The sequence below is a fragment of the Vanellus vanellus genome (assembly GCF_965231255.1).
Source record: "Vanellus vanellus genome assembly, contig: HAP1_SCAFFOLD_35, whole genome shotgun sequence".
Classification (NCBI taxonomy): Eukaryota; Metazoa; Chordata; class Aves; order Charadriiformes; family Charadriidae; genus Vanellus; species Vanellus vanellus.
Window position 1 is genome coordinate 1460331 of NW_028128889.1, and position 19592 is coordinate 1479922.

Sequence of the window (19592 nt, forward strand, 5' to 3'; positions counted from 1 at the left end):
AAAAGAAAAAGAAAAAGAAAAAGAAAAAAAAAGAAAAAGAAAAAGAAAAAGAGAAAAAGAAAGAACGAAATACAAAAGATAGAAAATGAAAAAGAAAAAGAAAGAAATACAAAGAAAGAAAGAAAGAAAGAAAGAAAGAAAGAAAGAAAGAAAGAAAGAAAGAAAGAAAGAAAAAGAGAAGCTTATGAACAAGAGATCATCCTGCTGTATTCTGTGAATATGCTGGGACTCACAGAAGACAGACAGTTATCTCATTGATGCTGAAATTGAGTATATTGCAATAGTTTCCTCAGGGCATCCTTGATCTCTTTGTTCCTCATGCTGTAGATGAGGGGGTTCACTGCTGGAGGCACCACTGAGTACAGAAATGACACCACTAAATCCAGGGTTGAGGAGGAAATGGAGGGGGGCTTCAGGTAAGCAACCATAGTAGTACTGATAAACAGGGAGACCACGGCCAGGTGAGGGAGGCACGTGGAAAAGGCTTTGTGCCGTCCCTGCTCTGAGGGCATCCTCAGCACAGCCCTGAAGATCTGCACATAGGACAGCACAATGAAAAGAAAAAATGCAAAAGTAAAAAAGCTGCTAAACAGAAGAAGCCTTAGTTCCCTGAGATAGTCTGAGTCTGAGCAGGAAAATTTGAGGATCTGGGGGATTTCACAGAAGAACTGGTCCACAGTGTTGCCTTGGCAGAGAGGTATTGAAAATGTATTGGCAGTGTGCAGCAGAGCATTGAGACACCCACTGCCCCAGGCAGCTGCTGCCATGTGGACACAAGCTCTGCTGCCCAGGAGAGTCCCATAGTGCAGGGGTTTGCAGATGGCCACGTAGCGGTCATAAGCCATGACAGTCAGAAGATAATATTCTGATGAGATCAAAAATACAAAGCAAAAGACCTGTGCAGCACATCCCCCATAGGAGATGGCCCTGGTGTCCCAGAGGGAATTGGCCATGGCTTTGGGGACAGTGACAGAGATGTAACCCAGGTCCACAAGGGAGAGGTTGAGGAGGAAGAAGTACATGGGGGTGTGGAGGTGGTGGTCGCAGGCGATGGCAGTGATGATGAGGCCGTTTCCCAGGAGGGCAGCCAGGTAGATGCCCAGGAAGAGCCAGAAGTGCAAGAGCTGCAGCTCCCGTGTGTCTGCGAATGCCAGGAGGAGGTACTGGGTGATGGAGCTGCCGTTGGACATCTGATCCCTTCACTCACCGGGTACTGCTGACTGAGAAAGCACACTCACAACTCAGGGCAGCTCTGAGCAAATCTCTTCCCATTCCCTGCCCTTCAAATCCTCAACCCCTGAAAACACACATCACATCTCTCCTTTTTTCCAGGGACTTTTTGAATCTCCTGTGTTGGCGCTCTGGTTTGTGCTGTCCAAGTTGTGGGCTCGGGAGATTCTTGTGGGCTCCCAAGGAGTCATCCCTGCGCCACAGCAGCAGGGATTTGGAAAAGGGCGTGACAGCTTCTGAAATTCACTCTTTACCTCATCGGTCATCCACTTGTAATGAAGTGGAGCTGCTCAGCATATTCCTGCAGGAAAACCTAAAAGAAAGTCCTGGATGTCTTAAAACTGTAATGATATGAGCAGAGCCAGGTCACTCCTCAGCGCTCGGGGAGAAGACAACACTGGAGTACACTACCTTCCTCCCCAGCCCCTACTCCCCTCCCCAGAAGGGTAGGGAGAAGAGGGAAGAAAGGGTTAAAAACCTCATGGGTTGAGACAAAGACAGTTAAAAATAACAGTAATGGAAAAGAAAGTAATAATGGTAAAAGTATATACAAAAACCAAAAGTGGCACAATACACTTGCTTACCACCCGATGCCCATCCCAAGCAGTGATCACTGATTCCTGCTCCCCGCCAACCCACCATTTATGTACTGAGCATGATGGTATGGAATGTTCCTTTGCCCAGCTTGTCCTGCCTATGATCCCTCTCAGTTTCTATTGGAAGATGAAAAAGTCCTTCACTTACTATGAGCATTACTGAACAACAAATAAAACAAAATGTGTTATCAACATTATTCTCATAGCAAATGCAAACCACAACAGCTTCTAGGAAGAAAATTAACTCTATCCCAGCTGAAACCAGGACAACTCCCAGGTAGCCCTTGTCTTGACGGGCTTCTGGAGAAGTCCCTTGTGAAATGTCTTGGGGTGATGTGGAGCTGTGAGCCAACCTGACTGCAGCAGCCTCTCCACAGCAGAAGGACCCTGCCCTGCCCTGCCCTGCCAGGGGTCAATCCTTCGACCCACAGCTTCTGCCACAGGCTGTGGGGCGCTCCCTGGACAGGCTGAGTGCTGACCCTGGCAGGCGGCAGAGTCCCTGCCCTGGCACACGGTCCCCTGGGGTGCAGGGACCCTGCTGAGAAGGACAGCCCTGGGCACCTGTGCCTGCACACACACCTTCACAGCCCTGACGCCGTCCCCGGGAGAAGGCAGCCATCGTGCCCATTCCCTCTAATGGTGCAGCAGAGGATCCCTGCTCTGGAGCACGTCCTCCTCCTCTACACTGCAGTGAGATCCCGTAGGTTTTGGGCTATGGCAGCTTTAGGAGATCCCTGCAGGAGCTGCGGCTGCATTGCCCCACAGCCAGAGACTTACCGTGTCAGGGGCTGTGGAGATTTCTCTCTCTGTGAGCTCTCAGTGTCCTCCCGCTCCCAACTGCCTTTAACCCCTCTCTGCCTCGCTCGTCTGCCCTTGGACCCTGCCCTGCTGTGCTTTGCAGAGGAGCTCCTCCTGGGCAGAGCTGTCTCTCTGCAGCATGCCCACTTGCCATGAGCCTCCTCCCTCCCAGGAGCCTGGGCCAGTTTAGCGGCAGAGGAGCAGCCCAAGGCATTTTAATGACCTCTCTGGTGATTTTGGTGCTGAGTCCATGAACCTCAGACACAGAGGAAGCTGAAGAAACCTCTCAAGAAGTAGAAGTCAGATGTTAACTCCAAAGTTTCTTGGAGTGTTAATGGGTCCCTCTGAGAGCCATTACTGCCAAAGCCTCCGTGGGGACTTGTTAACAATCTTTGAAAAGTTTTACGAAGTTGTGTGATTCTTTAAAGAATCTTTTTGTACTCTTAATTTTCGGGTTTGGTTTTTCTTTTTCTTTCCCCCCTTTACTATTTTGCTTTTTTAGTCGTCTTTTATTTTTTTCCTTCTTATAGTCAGGCAGTTTTATCAAAATTGTTCTTCAGCAGGAAAAAGAAAATTTTCAGTCACTGAAGAGAAATCTGTTACTAACTTTTCCTGCCGTACCTGGCAAAGTTCAAGTACAACTGGGAAGACAGTCATGACAATGTTTTAATGACAGCAAGATTGTCTTTTCCCTGCTTGGGTCTGGTTTTCCCAACATGCCTCCTCCTTTGTCACCATCTTCATGCCACCTTCTCTCCATGCCTGTCCTAATCAAAAGGTTCAGCCACTTTGCTGAGCTGTTTTATCTTTCACTAGAGTGCATTTTATCTCATATCAAAAGCTATGTTTAAGATAGACTAGAGTAAGAATGATTGACAAATGCCTATTTTTCCTCCATTGACTGTAAAGGGACTCCTGGGTAAAGAGCTCAAACACAATACCTGATCGCTGGTTTCTAGTGGATGCCTGCTCTTAGCCCCATGCTGAGTTTGCTATCAGTGCATAGAATGGTGTCTTCTTGCTCTAGGTTGATTCTCTCCTCTTCTGTTTTCCTTCAGGAGTCACTGTGAATGCCTTCATGCATCTCTGTTCTCATCATTCTACGTTCTTGTGCTCTGTCTCCTCTTTTACCTTCCCGAGGCATTGCTTCCTCCACTGACCATCTCCCTTACTCCTTGCAGAGCAGACGCAGAAATGTTGACCCACACGACTCTCACAGAGTTCCCCCTCTTGGGCTTCCCATCCCTCTGCCATCAGGAGGGCCCAATGGCATTCACTCTCCTGCCTTCGTACCTGGTGATGTTAGTGGGAAACCTGCTGATCATTTCCCTCATTCTTGGTGAAGGAGACCTCCACAGGCCCATGTATTCTTTCCTCTATAACCTCTCCCGTGTGGAGAACTTCATCACGACATCCATCCCAGCCAAAGCCATCAGAAACTTGCTGGTAGGGAGCAAAGCCATCTCCTACGCAGGCTGCTTAACTCAATGCTACTTCCTCTGCCTTCTGGGCTGCACCGAGTTTGTGCTTCTGGCTGTCATGTCCTACGACCATTATGATGCCATATGCCACCCTCTTCAGCCGCCTGTGCTCACGAACAGTCAGCTTTACCTTTAGCCCTAAAGGTGGGCTTGTGGACTGCAGGCTTCCTGGCCATCCGTGTCTCCACTGTCCCGGTTGCCAGGCTGCCCTTCTGCAGGGTATTGAGCACTTCCTCTAGGACAGTGTGCTTTTGATCAAGGTGTCCTGTGCAGAAACTCAGATTATTGAGCTGATCACCTTCAGAGCCTCATGCATCATTCTCCTTGGCTCCCTGGGCATGACAGCAAGGTCCTACCTGTACATCATTAGTACCATATTTAGGTTGTAGTCAGCTTCCTCATGGCAAAAGGCATTCTCTGCATGTTTCTCTCCCTTCATCCTTGTCATCTTGGGCTACAGTAGCTGCATCTTCCTGCCTGTCCAGCCTTCACATCACCACATTTTCTATAACAGGGCAGTGTCCCTTCTCAAAACTGTCATAACTTCTTTGATGAGACCCTTTATTTCCAGCCTGAGGAACCAGCAGATGAAAGATGGTCCCAAGGTGGGCTTGAAGAGAAGTGTGATAATCTTCAGGAAACAGGAAATCTTCTTTTCTGTCTAAGAAGAGATGTTGTAAGTGTATTTGGTAGAGAGAAAGGGGTGGGGAGGGCAAACATATGATTCATAGAATCATAGAATGGTTTAGGTTGGAAGGGACCTTAAATATTATCGAGTTCCAAGCCCCCTGCCATAGACGGGGCCACCTCCCACTGGACCAGGTTGTCGAAGTAATGAGGCAGAGAAAATCCACATTAATATCTCTGTATTCCAATCGTGCTGTGTGCTGGAGGTATGAGAACCTTAGTATCCAACCACCAGGAACTTTGGACTTCCGGTCTTTGAGAACGCAGAAATTTCAGGCCTTTTCTCTGTGTCCAGAGCTGAGACATGAGAGAACAGTAAGTTACCTGCCGAGGCCTACACTGTGCTGCAAGTGAAGGCAGAGGCAACACCCATCAGCCGCTTCTGGAGTTGTATATTGTTCTTCAAGAATGCTGTGTGAGCAGAGAGCGGTATGACTCTTGGGCCAGCACAGGAAACCCTAATGAGATCCAACTCCCAGTGGCACACAGAGGAAAATGTGAACGTTCTTATACATGTCTTTGTTTTATCCAGTCATTGTATGAAGGCAAGCTCCTGATGATTTATTCTGGGTGAGTGCACGTTGAGCCTTGTTTGCAGAGCCAGGAAGGCAGTTGTGAGGGGGAGGAGAAACAGAAGCGATACCTGCACATAGCTCGAGAATGGAGGGGATACGGTTAGTTTCAGGTAACTTTATACACCGTGGAGACAGTTGCAAAGTCTGAACTGTTCTACGCTTCTGCTGTGATCAATGCAGGGAGACTTCCTGAGGGCAATCCATTGCTTTTGGGTTCATCTGTGCAGAGCACCTCTGATGAGTCACCCTCATTCAAATCCTTTTTTTTTCTATTGGCCCAGGGGAGCGTGTGTTCACCTGGAGGAAAGGAGATCGTCCATAAAAGGAAACCAATGCTGCTAGAATGATTTCAGTTGTCCGCATTATGTGGGATGAGTTATACTTCCTAAATACCTTTGTGCATATTTTTTTCCTGGAGAATGAGAAGTGAGGCCAGATAATGAGGTCAGGGGCAGGTTTTCTATTAAGAATGTTGACACTTGGACAGAAGAGAGACTTCCCCTGACAGGGAGCAGCAAGAGCCAGGCTGCTCTCCAAAGGAAGGCGAGCTGGGAGCCAATGGCGAGACCATGGCTGGCAATGCAGGTGGTGCCTCCCCAGCCAGGGCCCAGCCCCACCGTACTTGAGCAAGGCGAGCATGACAGGCCTGGGCATGGCGGCCTGCAGGGCAGCTAAGGCGGGAGATCAACCCAGTGATTAGGAAGAGGGAGGTCTGGCCGGGATGGAGTTACCTTTGCCCATAGCAGCCCTCACAGTGCCGTCCTACCGTTGTATTTGTCGCTAGAATGGTGTTAATAACACACCGATGTTTTGGCCACTGCTGAGCAGTGCTCACACAGCAGCAAGGCTGTGTCTCCAAACCCCACTGCAAACACAGGCCTGTAGGCTGGGGGTGGTCAAGAGGTTGGGAGGGGACATAGCCAGGACAGCTGACCCAAACTGACCACAGAGACATTCCATACCATATAACATCACACCTAGCAATAAAAGAGAAGAGAAAGGAGGAGGAGGGGTTTCTAAAGCAACCGAGGTCCTATTGCCAGGAAGTAGTTGGACATCACCTGCTGATGGGAAGTAGAGAATAAATCTTTGTTTGTTTTCCTTTGCTTCCACCCGGGGTCTTTTTTTTTTTCTTTATTAAACTGCTTTTATCTAGAGTCAGAAGTTTTTCATCTTATTTTTCCCGCTGTCCTGCTGAGGAAGAGTGATAGAGTGGCTTGGTGGGCACCTGGCAGCCAGCCAAGGTTAAGCAACCACACCAAGCCTGGAAGATGCTGTTCTAGGAAGCTCTGCTGCCTTTTAGTGCTGCTGACTGTGAGATCTCCAGGAAAACTCCCTCAGAATCCAGGTGATCGTCAGTCACAAGTTGTGTCCCCAGGGGCTCAGCACTGAGGCCAGTCCTCTTTAATATCTTTATCAACAACCAGGACGAGGGGATTGAGTACACCCTCATTAAATTTGCAGACGATACCAAGTTCAGCAGGAGTGTTGATCTTCTTGAGGGCAGGAAGGGTCTACAGAGGGATCTGGACAGGCTGGGTCCATGGGCTGAGGCCAATGGTATGAGATTTAAAAAAGCTTGGGTCACACCAACCCCGTGCAGCGCTACAGGCTTGGGGCAGAGTGGCTGGAAAGCTGTCTGGCAGCAAAGGACCTGGGGATGTTGGACAACAGCCGGCTGAATATCAGGCAGCAGTGGGCCCAGGTGGCCAGTAGCATTCTGGCCTCTATCAGGAGTATTTTGGTGAGCAGGGCAGTGATTGTTCCCCTGTATTCGGCACTGGTGAGGCCCCACCTCGAGTACTGTGTTCAGTTTTGGGCCCCTCGCTACAGGAAAGACATTGAGGTGCTGGAGCATATCCAGAGAAGGGCAGTGAAGCTGGTGAGGGGTCTGGAGAACAGGTCTTATGAGGAGCGGCTGAGGGAACTGGGGTCGTTTAGCCTGGAGAAAAGGATCTTGGAGGAGGCTTTATCGCTCTCTACAACTGCCTGGAAGGAGGTTGTAGCAAGGTCAGTCTCTTCTCACTACTAACAAGCAATAGGACAAGAGGAAGTGGCCTCAAGTTGCGTCAGGGAAGGTTTAGATTGGAGATTATGAAAAATGTCTTCACAGAAAGGGTTGTCACTCATTGGAACAGGCTGCCCAGGGAAGTGGTGGAATCGCCATCCCTGCAGGTATTTAAAAGATGGATAGACGTTGTGCTTAGGGACATGGTTTAATGGTGTTTTTGTCAGTGTTAGTTTGATGGTTGGACTTGATGATCTTAAAGGTCACATCCAACCTTGACAATTCTATGATTCTATGACCCTTCTGTTGAGTAATGAGGTTCAGTGTGGACCTCCTTGCCTTCTAAACTCCTTTTTGAAGCCTAGGTCTGGCTGGATCCCATCATAGTCTCAGACTTGTTCAACGGTCCATGTCTAATGGAATTATTCTTACAACATTAATAATATGTGGGTAGCTATATGGATTCGCAGTGTGTCAGAGTATTAATTCAGCATGCTGTCACTTACTCAGGATCCGTCATGGGTAAGGGATGTCTCCACCTTGGGTAAGGAAGGATCTCTGAGTCTCAGATAAGGAATCTCTAACCTTGAGAGGTGTCCCTGCTCAAAGGGAGAGTCACCTGCCGTGCTGTCCACCTGCAATCCAGGGAGAGCTCACACTGGGCCCATCCTGGTGGTAATATTGATAGAGTGAAGTAGTGGGCTGCTCGTCAATAGTATAGACACGAAAGTTAGTTTTTTTTAACTCCGGTATCTTGTTCTGTGCATTGGTTGTCTTGCACTTTTGGTTTTCAAAACCACCTTTGGAAACATTTTTCAAGACACCTTCACTCCCTTGGATGCGAGCCAGGAGCTTTCCAGCTCGCAAGCTCACCCCAAGGATGTGAAGTGTGTTGCTCCTTAGTCAGCCTGAACCAAAGCACGGGTAGGAGTCAAAAGGATCCATGACAGTCTGACACCCCTCACTCAGCCTTTGCACAGAGCAAGTTAAAGTGGTGTCAACCTCTCTTCACTGCTTTAGATGTTGTTTTAGATGGTCACATACACCATGGAGGAATTCATGCCTCATGAAAGTCTACTTGGTTGTGATCAGAAATGGGACCTGAAATCATAGGATCACAGGATAATCGAGGTTGAGAGAGAGCTTGGGAAGTTTGTAGTCCAACCTGTCAGAAACAGGGTCAGACCAACGGTGACACGGACTTGCTCAAGGTTGATCCAGTTGGATCATTAAAACCTCCCAAGACAAAGACTGCACAAGCTCTCGGGGTGACCTGTTCCTATGCTTGCCTGACCTCATGGGGAAAAGGTTTTTTCCTTTTTCCCTCTAAACCTCTTCTCTTTCACCTTACACCCATGGTCTTTTGCCCTCCCAACATGCACCATGCTGAAGAGCCTGGCTCTGTATTCTTCTTAACCTGGCAGGCACTGGCAGGCTGCCATGAGGTCCCCCTCAGCCTGCCCTTCTCCAGGCTGGACAAGCCTGGTTCCCTCAGCTGCCAGCCGGCAGCCCCCAGCCCTGCCATTGCCAGGGTGAGTCCCCTGCAGGGGCAGAAACTGGCACTGGCCCTTCCTGCATTTCCTGAAGCTCTTGCCAATATGTGCTCTCCTCCTCCTCCAACCCCTTCCCTGATCACAAAGGACTGGAGGACTTTTCAGGAAAGACTCAGGCAAAGGTGTCATTGAGTCCCTCAGCCCCACCCGTGCCTGCTGTTATGAAATCCCCCTCCCCATTCCACAGCCCTGCATTTTCCATGTTGAGCCTTGGTCTCATGAGCGATTAAACTCCTATTTTGCCCTTCACTTTTCTTACAGTCACCAACTCCAGGAGAGCTTTGCTGTTCCCTAAAGCATACCTCCACAGCAAAGGCAATTTGTAAATTCCTTCTGTGTAACCTGTCCTTGCTGTCACCTCTTGGCAGCTGCTTCATGGTCTCCCTCAATGTCCTGTCCCTGCACGGTTCCAGCCCCACCACCCCACACATGGCCCCACAGCCCTGCTGGGGAGGTACACCACATGGTGGTGTGCATTCAGGGATGGGTAAAAGTTCCCCAACACCAACAGTCATCTTTGCCCCTTCTCCCCATGATTGTTGTCCCAAATCTGGGTTCTTTACCCGGTGTGCAAGCCAATAACACACAGAGCAGAGGTATTGCCAACTTTATTCAATTAATGCGCAGAAATTGGGTGCTCGTGCCAAAACCGGAGCACTCCTTAGTTTCAAAAATCTCCACTTATATACATGGATTACTACATATTCAAACAATTAATACCTACTCATTGTTATTCTCTTCAATGATTGGTCGAGATTTCTTCGCTTCCCATGTAAATTAGTGTGCAGACTCTATCTTCTTCTTCCATTGTTCTCTTTTGAGTAGGTGGCATCATATGGGTAGGTGGCCAATGAGTCGGTGGTCTGGATCTCCCCCTGCCAGAATTACCTTTTACCCACTTCTCCTCTGATCTTGGCAGTTCCAAGTGGTTTTCTGGGTTTGCTGACCAGGCCTGCAGTTCATCGCTCTCTTGACAGGAATACCCTGCTTATCAACAATGCTACATTGTCTGGTGGTTCGATCCTTAATTGAATTGTAAATAAATCACTTCTAATTACTATTTCTGTTTTTAATCTTAGGTAAATAATGAAATAGGGTTGGGGCAGTACAGAGGACTTGAGCAGCAGCAGGTTTCCTTGGTGGCTTCAATTACATTTTACATTCCGTTTTCCTGGTTTACGTCAATGTTGCTACAACATGATCATATTGTGAAGCTCCCCCAGCACCCAATTCCTGCCCAGTCCCAGCCATGTCCCACACAGGGATTCACAGACAGCCCTGCTCGAGAGTCTACTGGGGTCTGGGCCAGGAGAGAGCTGGGGCAGGGCTGGACGTGCCCTGATACAGGCACTGAGCCCAGCAGGAGGAGTGAGATGGCCTCACAGCAGCACTCATCCATAAACCTGGGGTGAGCGGACAGTACTGGAGATGGTCGGCGAGCCAGACTGGGGAGTAACAAAGGCCCTGGGCCACCTTCCCAGTGTGTCCATGCCACCAAGGGCACAGACCAGCCTCCTCTCTCCTGCACCTCCACGCCTTTGAGCTCTTCCCCAAGCCCTGGCTCTGCACCACAACCGCTCTGGTGTGACTCCTCACCCTGCGTGGTCACACAGGACAAGCCAGACACTGAGGATTTTTACTCCTGGGCACTTTCCAGCCCAGCCCGGCTCCATCCCAGCTCTCTCCCAGCTCCCCTGGCCTCTCTCCATCCCAGAGATGGCCCCACAGCAGTGCCTGCCCCAGGGTGCTGCAGAGCTCTGGGAACTCACTGCAGAGCCCCAGCCCCTTGGGAGGGCACAGCAGCTGCTGGGGGGCAGAGCGGGGCCAGCCCCAGAGATGGGGGGCATCTGTGGCACAAGGACAAGGCAGTCAACGGCACCCTGTGTCCTCCTCTCCAGGCTATTCAGAGAGGTCGGCAGCCCCTCTGGGCCACCCCCTCTCCCCAGGCCAGTACAAGAGCCCTGGCCCTGGGGATCCTCAGGCAGCTCCTGCTGCACCGGTGACAGAGCGGCCTGCCCCAGGCTGCTGCAGCCAGAAAGGTCTCTTCATTTCCCACTCATGCATGCTCTGCTGATGGTGGGTCTCATCAAAAGAAGTTGCAGCTGCCTCATTTTTTTTCTTTAAATACAAAGAGAGCCTGACTCTTATTTTGCCCAAAGTCTCTGGACCACTCAAGACAGGTGGATACTTAACACGACAGGATGAGTAAAAGAATTTCTTTTCAGAAAAGATCATCACAAGGGGAAAAAAGACAAAAAGAAGGAAAAAAGAGGGAAGGAATGGAAGGCTTGGCCCATCACAACACACACTGGGAATCATTTGCAGAGGAAGGTACGCAGCTCATGGCTGCTGAAAAAATGTCTAATCCACTTCCTCAGGGCATCCTTGAGCTCCCGGTTCCTCATGCTGTAGATGAGGGGGTTCACTGCTGGAGGCACCACCGAGTACAGAACTGCCAGCACCAGATCCAGGGATGGGGAGGAGATGGAGGGGGACTTCAGGTACGCAAATACACCAGTGCTGATAAACAGGGAGACCACAGTCAGGTGAGGGAGACACGTAGAAAAGGCTTTGTGCTGTCCCTGCTCCGAGGGCATCCTCAGCACGGCCCTGAAGATCTGCACATAGGACACCACAATGAAAACAAAACATCCAAAAAAAAGAAAAGCACTAACCAATAGAAGCACAGCTTCCCTGAGTTTTGAGTCTGAGCAGGAAAGCTTGAGGATCTGGGGGATTTCACAGAAGAACTGGTCCACAGCATTGCCTTGGCAAAGTGGTAGTGAAAAAGTATTAGCTGTGTGCATTAGAGAATAGAGAAAGCCACTGCCCCAGGCAGCTGCTGCCATGTAGACACAAGCTCTGCTGCCCATCAGAGTCCTGTAGTGCAGGGGTTTGCAGATGGCCACGTAGCGGTCGTAGGCCATGATGGTGAGAAGAAAATACTCTGCTGACATCAGAAAGAAAAAGAGAAAAACTTGAGCAGCACATCCCAAGTAGGAGATGGCCCTGGTGTCCCAGAGGGAATTGGCCATGGTTTGGGGACAGTGGTGGAGATGCAGCCCACGTCGAGGAGGGAGAGGTTCAGGAGGAAGAAGTACATGGGGGTGCGGAGGCGGTGGTCGCAGGCGATGGCAGTGATGATGAGGCCATTGCCCAGGAGGGCAGCCAGGTAGATGCCCAGGAAGAGCCAGAAGTGCAAGAGCTGCAGCTCCCGTGTGTCTGCGAATGCCAGCAGGAGGAACTCAGTGGTGGAACTGCTGTTGGACATGAGCTTCACAGGGAGCTGCCCAAGGAAGAGAAGTTATTGCCAGGTTAGGACAAACATTTTGCAATATAACTCATTATTTCTCATAGAAACGCTCCAGTTGCCTTATTCCTTAGTAGCACCTTTGTTCAGTTCCATTTCTGGAGCTCCTCTGGTTGCTCTTTGAGTGCGCCACGAGGAGCTCAGGCTCCACTGTGCACTCCAGAGTACTTGGTCCTACTCTGCAGTGCAGCAAGGTGGGGATTTAGATTTCCTACTCACAATGTAGGGCAGATTTTAGCCACTCATAATCATAAGATTACCAGGGAAATATTATTTTGGAGCCGAAACTGTCAGCATTTTTCTTGCAGTCTGAGTGAACCTCTGTTTCTGGGGAGATGCAGAAGCATTGTCTGTGGCTTAGGGCAGAGTGAGGAGAGCTGGTCTGCCCTTCAGCCTTGTTCCTGGCTTCTTTGTGCTTGGTTTGACCTGGAGCACATTCACACTTGGTTTGACCTGGAGCACGTTCACACTCACATGTTATCTCCCCAAAGAAACAGAGGATAGTGGAGAATTCACTTACAGAGTGCAGATCTGCATGGCAGGACCCACAGGGTGGGTGTCTGAGCTGCAGCTGAAACCCCACTCCCCGGCAAGTTGAGGGGAAGCCCAAGGGCGGCACAGACAGGAGGGGAAGGAAGGAAGAAGGAGCATCACCAGGGTTCTCTGCAAAGGCATGCAAGGTGAGGGAGAGCCTGCAGAGACGATGCTGGAGCTCTCTGTAAGCTGAGGCAGAGGGAAGTTGGTGTTTGTGTTGCTTCCCCGAGACTTTTGCATCTTTCAGCATAATAGCTGAAGAGTCTCTGTTCCCCACCCAAACCTGAAAGGTGAATTTTAATTCCTCCTTCATCACCCAGCCCACCCAGAGTAGAAAAGTCAAAGCACAGACTCCTTCACTTTCAGGTTACCCTCATAAATATTCCCCTTGAAAAGTCCCTTCAGGAACACCCTGGCGGTGATCTGGAGGTGTGAGCAGCCGTGCCCCACGCAGCACCCTCTTGACAGCAGAAAGATCCTGCCCTGTCCTGCCCTGCTGGGGATCGCTCCTTCCACCCGCAGCTTCTCCCCGCAGTGCCATGAAGAGCTCCCCGGACAGGCTGAGTGCTGCCCCTGGCAGGTGGCAGGGTCCCTGCCCTGGCACACAGCCCCTGGGGCACAGGGACCCTGCTCAGCAGGACAGAGCTGAGCACCCTTGGCTGCACGCCCACCCGCACAGCCATGCAGCCGTCCCCGGGAGAAGGCGGCCGGCATGCCCGTCCCTCTGATGGTGCAGCAGGGAAGCCCTGCTCTGGAGCGCGTCCTTCTCCGCACTCAAATACTCTGAGCGCCGCCCCGCCAGATCCTATCTACGCTCATTTTCATTGACCGGCAGCCAGAGACTTACTGTGTTCAGCGCTGAGCAGATTTCTCCCCCAGTGAACTCTCACCACCCTCCAACCCCACACTGCCTTTAACTCTCTCTCACTTCTCTCGTGTCTCTTCAGCGCCTGCAGGCAGTGCCTCAGCCCTGCTGTGCTTTTCCGGGGAGCTGCTCCTGGGCAGAGCCGCCTCTCGGCAGCGCTCCCACTTGCCGTGAGCTCTCTCCGTCCCGGGAGCCCGGCCCAGCTCAGCAGCAGAGGACCAGCCCAAGGCGGCACTTTCTGTGCCCCCTCTGGGCTCCCTTGAGGTGTCCCTGGGGCTCCAGGGGAATCTCCTGTGAAAGAGGCTGAAGCAATCACTGATGTTCCCTCCTTCACCCGGGAGGAGACTCTGACTTCCAGCAGTTTCATTTCTCCTCTCCGGGACAGAGTTAGCTCTAAATATCACCTTTCCTTGTCTCATCATTAGACAGGACACCCAGACAGTGCCAGGGAGGGATCTTCTTCACCCTGCTGAGGGAAGGGATGCAGCTGCGTCAGTCAAGGCACCTCCTTCTGGGTTTGTAGTCCTGGGGCTGGAAGGGGACTCAGCTCCTCCCACGACTGCCACAACCCCACAGGTGGTGGGATTCCTCTTGCCTCAGTTCAGATGTGCCCAAAATAGGCTCCTGCAGGGGAGTTCCTTCTTTCATCTCCCATTGTAATTACTGGAGGTGGAGGCCAGGAGTGAGCTGTTCAGACACACACACCTGGTGACATGTGAAGTGCCAGAAGGGACCAACATGGATGCTGGAAGATGAAAGCTCTAATGGAGCAGTTCATAGAGACAGGGCAGCATCTGGGGACATCTTGTTGAGGCTGGTAGGAAATTCTTTTGGCCAACTGAAATGACAGCAGATGCCGACACGTACAACAACTGAACCTATAACAATTCCTTTTGTCCAGGACAGCCTATAGAGGTCTTCAGCTGACCAGATGGGGTCATGTGCCATTGGGAGAGAGAAGTCTCTCTCTTTCTGTTCTCCACCAGCTGTATTTTCTCCATGTCCTTTGAGTATAATGACAATGGTCTCATATGCATCTCTTTATTTACGTAACTGAATTCAGGGCAATTGCATCTCAATTTCATGGCCAAATACAGGCCTGCAGTACTACGTGAGATGCCAGGGCTCTCCAGCACAAGTGCACACAGCTGACACGGACGGCTCAGGTCCTATAGAGGAACTCCATCCACTGACTGAAGCCCACCGCTGCAGTGACAGAAGATGTGCCTGTTCCCTACCCAGTAGATGCAGGGAACTGCATGAATACAAAGCACATCTCACCAGGGTCTCCACTCAAGTGCATTCCCTCTCAAACCCTGATGGGGTTTCCCCCATCATTTAACCATCCCCTTGATGATACAATCATGGATGAGGCCAATGATTTTCACAGTTTGCCTGTACCATAGCATGTCCACTCCCAAGGACATTTTCAACATCATCTCTTCCTTCCTGACATCCGCTTCAGCTCCCCCAAAGCCCCTCAGGCCTGCAGAGACACCACAGACAGCAGGCTCCTCTTCTGCTCTGACTGCACAGCCCATCCCCGTTCCTCTCTGGTTTTGGGGAAAGCACAGTTCACTCTTTGTGTGGGCACCTGATTTCTTCCTTACATTGCCATCGGCCATCCTCTCCAGCTTGTCTCTGCCATGGAGCAAAGACTGTGCACACATGAGGTCTTGGAGGCTTGGTAGCAGGTTTCCCCATGGCAAGTCCACTCTCAGCCCTGGTGCCGCAGCCCAGACATGCACCGGTGCCCTCAGCTTGGGGCACAGGCAGGAGGAGTCCCACGTGCCATCTCTTCATTCACTTGAGGGGAATAACAACGGAGGTGTGTTGGGACAGCCCACGTGACTGGGCTGCTGTGATGAATGGGCAGAGGATGATGATGAGAGACAGGCCGGAAAGATCAGGAGGGGAGAGCTGTCAGTGCGAAGGAGATATGCTTAGATATGTGGAGCTCCTCTATGGGACCGACAAATGGAGTGAGCCCTTATGGCTGAGGGTAAGGGGAGAGGCTGGTAAGGGTGACGTTGTTGTGAGAGAAAAGAAGACCAGAGGGCTCATGACCTTGCAAAATGGCCTTATGTGCCAAGTGTGAGCATAAATTTCCTTAGTTTCTCAGTCCTTATGTGTCCTCTGAAGGGGTCTGTAATGACCTGGTGTTGACTGGAAAGGAAGCACAACAGTTTGCAGACAATCGTTGAGGTTTCTGGATGGTGTTTGGACACAGCTCGGGAGATGGGTCTTTATAGCACAGCTGCCCGATGGGCCAACTATGGTGACCAAGAGCAGGTCACAGTTGTGAAAACCAGTGTCGTCCTCGGCTGTCATTCCCTTAGCCTCGCAAGGATTCAAAAACCTTGAGAATGTTTTAACACCACAAAGAGTTTGGTGAGGGGGGAGCTACTGGCTTGCAGCTCCTGGGCCCCTGACAGACTAACCAGGAGGTGTATGTGTGGCTTAGCCCAATGATTGGCTATGTAAAGGCTGAACCTCTCTTTAAGAAGTTGTAAGAGTATCACAGGTGAGAGCTGTAGCTTAATTAGTAACTTAAGCCCAAATAACAGCTGTGATATTGAATAAAACTTCTCCTCCTTCCCATACATCGTGTGGTCAGAGTGTTCCTCAGAAAAATCCTGGTTGGCTCAGTGGGAACATATGGCAGGTTCTCAGGCCCATAGCTCTTCAGATGAGCTTTCCTGCAGAGGAGTCAGCCAGGTGGGAGGCAGGAGCAGGAAAGAAGCTGTCTCCATTGCCACCATGCACCATTGCCTGAGTGCAGCCTGTGCAGTGAAGGTTCCAAAGCAGTGAGCTGAGGGAGCCCACTGAGAGCTCCTCTGGCAGCTGGATTAGATGGGAAGGGTGGGCTCCAGCTGGAGGGCAAACACCATACAGGTGGGAGCCAACAAATAGAAATGGGATGGGATAGCCTGGGCATGGGCTCCTGGGGCTGCGTCTGATGCCTTTGGGTATGTGCAGTCTCTGCATGGAGATAGAAATGTAGCAAAAGCATTCAGTGTCCACAGAAAGCCATAAACTGTGCTGGCAAAGGAGTTCCCCCTCTTCCTGGACCATCACCACCAGGATGAGGACTGAATGTGACCAGTTTGGACTGGGACACCCAGCACCTTCCTTTCAGTGTGACTCCCAAGATAAACTGTGATTCGATATCTCATGTCCATGAGAGCAACAGCACAAACGTCTGTGTCCTTTGGGCCTCCCTCTCCTGCCTTTCCAGCCAGGGCAGAGGAACAGGAGAGGCTTCTCCCAAAGTGGAAGCCCACCAGGACTGGAAGGAGCCATGCCCACTTGCTCCCCTTGGCTAGCAGAGGAGCAAGGGAGGCCCCTGTGCACCTCCTGTGCAGGAGAGACGACACCTGTCTGGAAGGACATACCCACCGCTCTGCTGCCTTCAGCTGCCAACAAGGCAGGTCCCTCTGCCTCAGAAGGTCTGAGGCTTTCTCATGCTGTGTGAGTTGATGCAGTCATCTGAAGGGAACTGAGGTGAATGCGATTTCTGGGGATTTTCTTGCCCTGCTCACAAAATTCGGAGCAGCTCCTGGTTCAGTTTCCCTGCCTCAGTTTACATCATGTGTCATGGGGGTCAGCAGTGCCTGGGGCTGTTGAAGCAGTTTCTACCACCTCAGAGCTTCCATCCCACCAGGGAGACAATTATACTGGTTCTACTCTCTGCAAATCCTCAGGGGGGACACGTTACAGTGGGAACCTTTAGAGTCTCCTTTCTGCTATAAACCCGGGTACACTTGAGAGATGAGGGAGCCTTCAGGTGCTGCTGAAGACTCACCTTAGCAGCTGCTGGGAGAAGAGGGCAAGGGCAGAGTAAGGAATGAGCCCTGGTTCAAGGCTTGTGGTGAGGTCCAAGAAGTGAAGGTCATGGTAGGGAAGAGGCAGAAGGTAAGACACTGAACTTGGACTTCATTGCCATGATCCATCAGAGCTGATGTCACTGCTTCATGATGAGGACTGCAGGTTTGTGATGGGTGTGCGGGGGGCTGTTTAGGTCTGAGTGTTATTAGTCAGGCTGCTGGGTCTTTGAAGAGAAGAAATGAGAACATCGAGATAAGAGTTTCAGCCCCATCCTTTCCTGCATGTCTTCCCACCCCAGCTCCTGCCGTCCCCCAGACACCCCCGGGCCCCCGGCTCTGCACAGTGATATCCCAGGGACAGCCCCGGGACACTCTGCCTCCTTTGTTGGGCAGGCGGGAGAGCATTTGGGCAGGTTGTGTGGGGCCACATTGCCTGTGCCCTTCACTTCATCCCTCACAGGGCTACTTCAATTGTCTCAAGATTTGGTTATTTTTTTGTTGTTATTGCTGGGTTTTATATGTTTTCTCACTCTCAGAATTAGGATTATGACCATGTAGTTGTTGGTTTTTTTTTCCAGCTCTCAGCTTTGTCACTCCCCTGCAGTGGAGAGGGCTGGGGGTATCAGTCATTCTGAATAGTTTTTGGCAAACTCTCGGCACAGTTCCTTTGATTATCACCGCTGGAACAAGTGCATTCCAGCCCAAGAGGTGGGTGTGAGGCCCTTGGAGGGCACTGCTGTTGCAGAGAGCTGTGTTTGTTGGGCATGAGCTTTCTCCAATCATGCGCTGAGGCATGTCCTGGCATTGCCAACGGCCCTGACCCTGATCGTATCCCACCTCAGCCCCAGCACCCTGCGGACACCCCGCTTAATGTCCTGCTTGCCCAGGCAGCCCCTCAAGCACACCTGGCCATGCCGAAGTCCTGCTGCTGGGCTGGGATCTGCAGGCAGGCATCCTCAAACCCCTCAGGAACCACTGCTCATGAGGGAAAAATGTGAAGCAACAGGTTCTGCCCAGCAGCTCCCAGTCACAGAGTCACAGAGCGGCTGGGCTTGGAAGCCACCCCAGCATATCAGCCTGTTCAGCCCCCGCTTCCTAAAAGCAGAGTCAGCTGAGGCAGGTGGCTCAGGACCATGCCCAGTCAAGTTTTTAATAGCCACAGGGATGAAACCTCTGCAGTCTCTCTGGGCAGCTCTTCCAGTATTTCACCACGCTATCTTTAAATTCCAATTTCCTGTATTTCAATGTGTTCTTTCTTCTTGGAACCACTGAGGAGAGCCTGGACTTGGCTTCTTTTGACCTCCCATCCTTCCTCCCTGCACAACCTCTCCCATGTGCCTTGGCTCACTCCCAGTAACCCCTTCCCTATTTTGGGGTTTTTTTGATCCCTTCCTCGTCACTTTTTATGCCACATTTTGACCCACAATGTGGTTTTCAGCATGCTCTCTGGCAGTCCCCCAGCACAGTGCTTTGGTCATCTGAGGCAGTAACTCCTGACCTGCCCTTTCTCAATGGGAGGGATTGGCCTGTTGGGTGGTGGGGAAGGAGTGGGGTGGGAATCCTTTCCTCCTCATGGGAGTGTTTCAGAGAGCTGTGGCCACTCACCTGCAATGTCCCCATCCCTTGCTTTGGCGGAAGGGTGGTGTCTGGCATAATGTTTCCCACAATGGCATCTTTTTGACTGGGGTTTGTTTTCTCTGGCACACTTTGTCTTTCCAGACAGCAGCAGGATGTCAGTCGTCAACACCATGAATGCAACTTGATGATCTTCAAGGTCCTTTCCAACCTAAACCATTCTATGATTCTATGACTTGCTGGGCATACCCACAGGCATATGAAAGTTCTTTGTTTCTGTGTGAGCAAATGGACATCATAGATTTATCCTGCCGTGAGAAAGAAGAACTTCCATTGGGCAGCTCACATCTGCAGTCTCCAGGGGGTCTGCTGGGATGAGTGTTCTGTACCCATCAGGAAAAACATTTTTTTTTGCTTTCATGAGGCACGAAACACATAAAGCTCGTGAAAAGAACAATGTCCTACACATAAAATTTCTCAAGTTAAACACTGAAGCGTGATTATTTCTGATAGCGGTTCTTTGTGGAAGCTGAGGAACTGAAAGAAAAACAAC

At 50.9% G+C, this 19592-nt stretch overlaps 1 protein-coding gene and 2 pseudogenes across 3 annotated transcripts; 1 reads left to right on the top strand and 2 right to left on the bottom strand.

The window, feature by feature from the left end:
• Positions 1-251: 251 nt before the first annotated feature.
• On the bottom strand, positions 252-1190 carry LOC309683924 (olfactory receptor 14J1-like; the record flags this gene model as incomplete). The annotated part of the gene is made up of 1 exon (XM_082499903.1): positions 252-1190. One exon carries the CDS (start codon positions 1188-1190, stop codon positions 252-254), a length of 939 nt encoding a protein of 312 aa, XP_082356029.1.
• A 2628-nt stretch (positions 1191-3818) lies between these two features.
• Positions 3819-4770, top strand: LOC309683925 (olfactory receptor 6M1-like; annotated as a pseudogene). The gene has a single exon. The product of its transcript is annotated as an olfactory receptor 6M1-like (transcript).
• A 6473-nt stretch (positions 4771-11243) lies between these two features.
• On the bottom strand, positions 11244-12199 carry LOC309683926 (olfactory receptor 14A16-like; annotated as a pseudogene). The gene has a single exon. The product of its transcript is annotated as an olfactory receptor 14A16-like (transcript).
• Positions 12200-19592: the final 7393 nt, after the last annotated feature.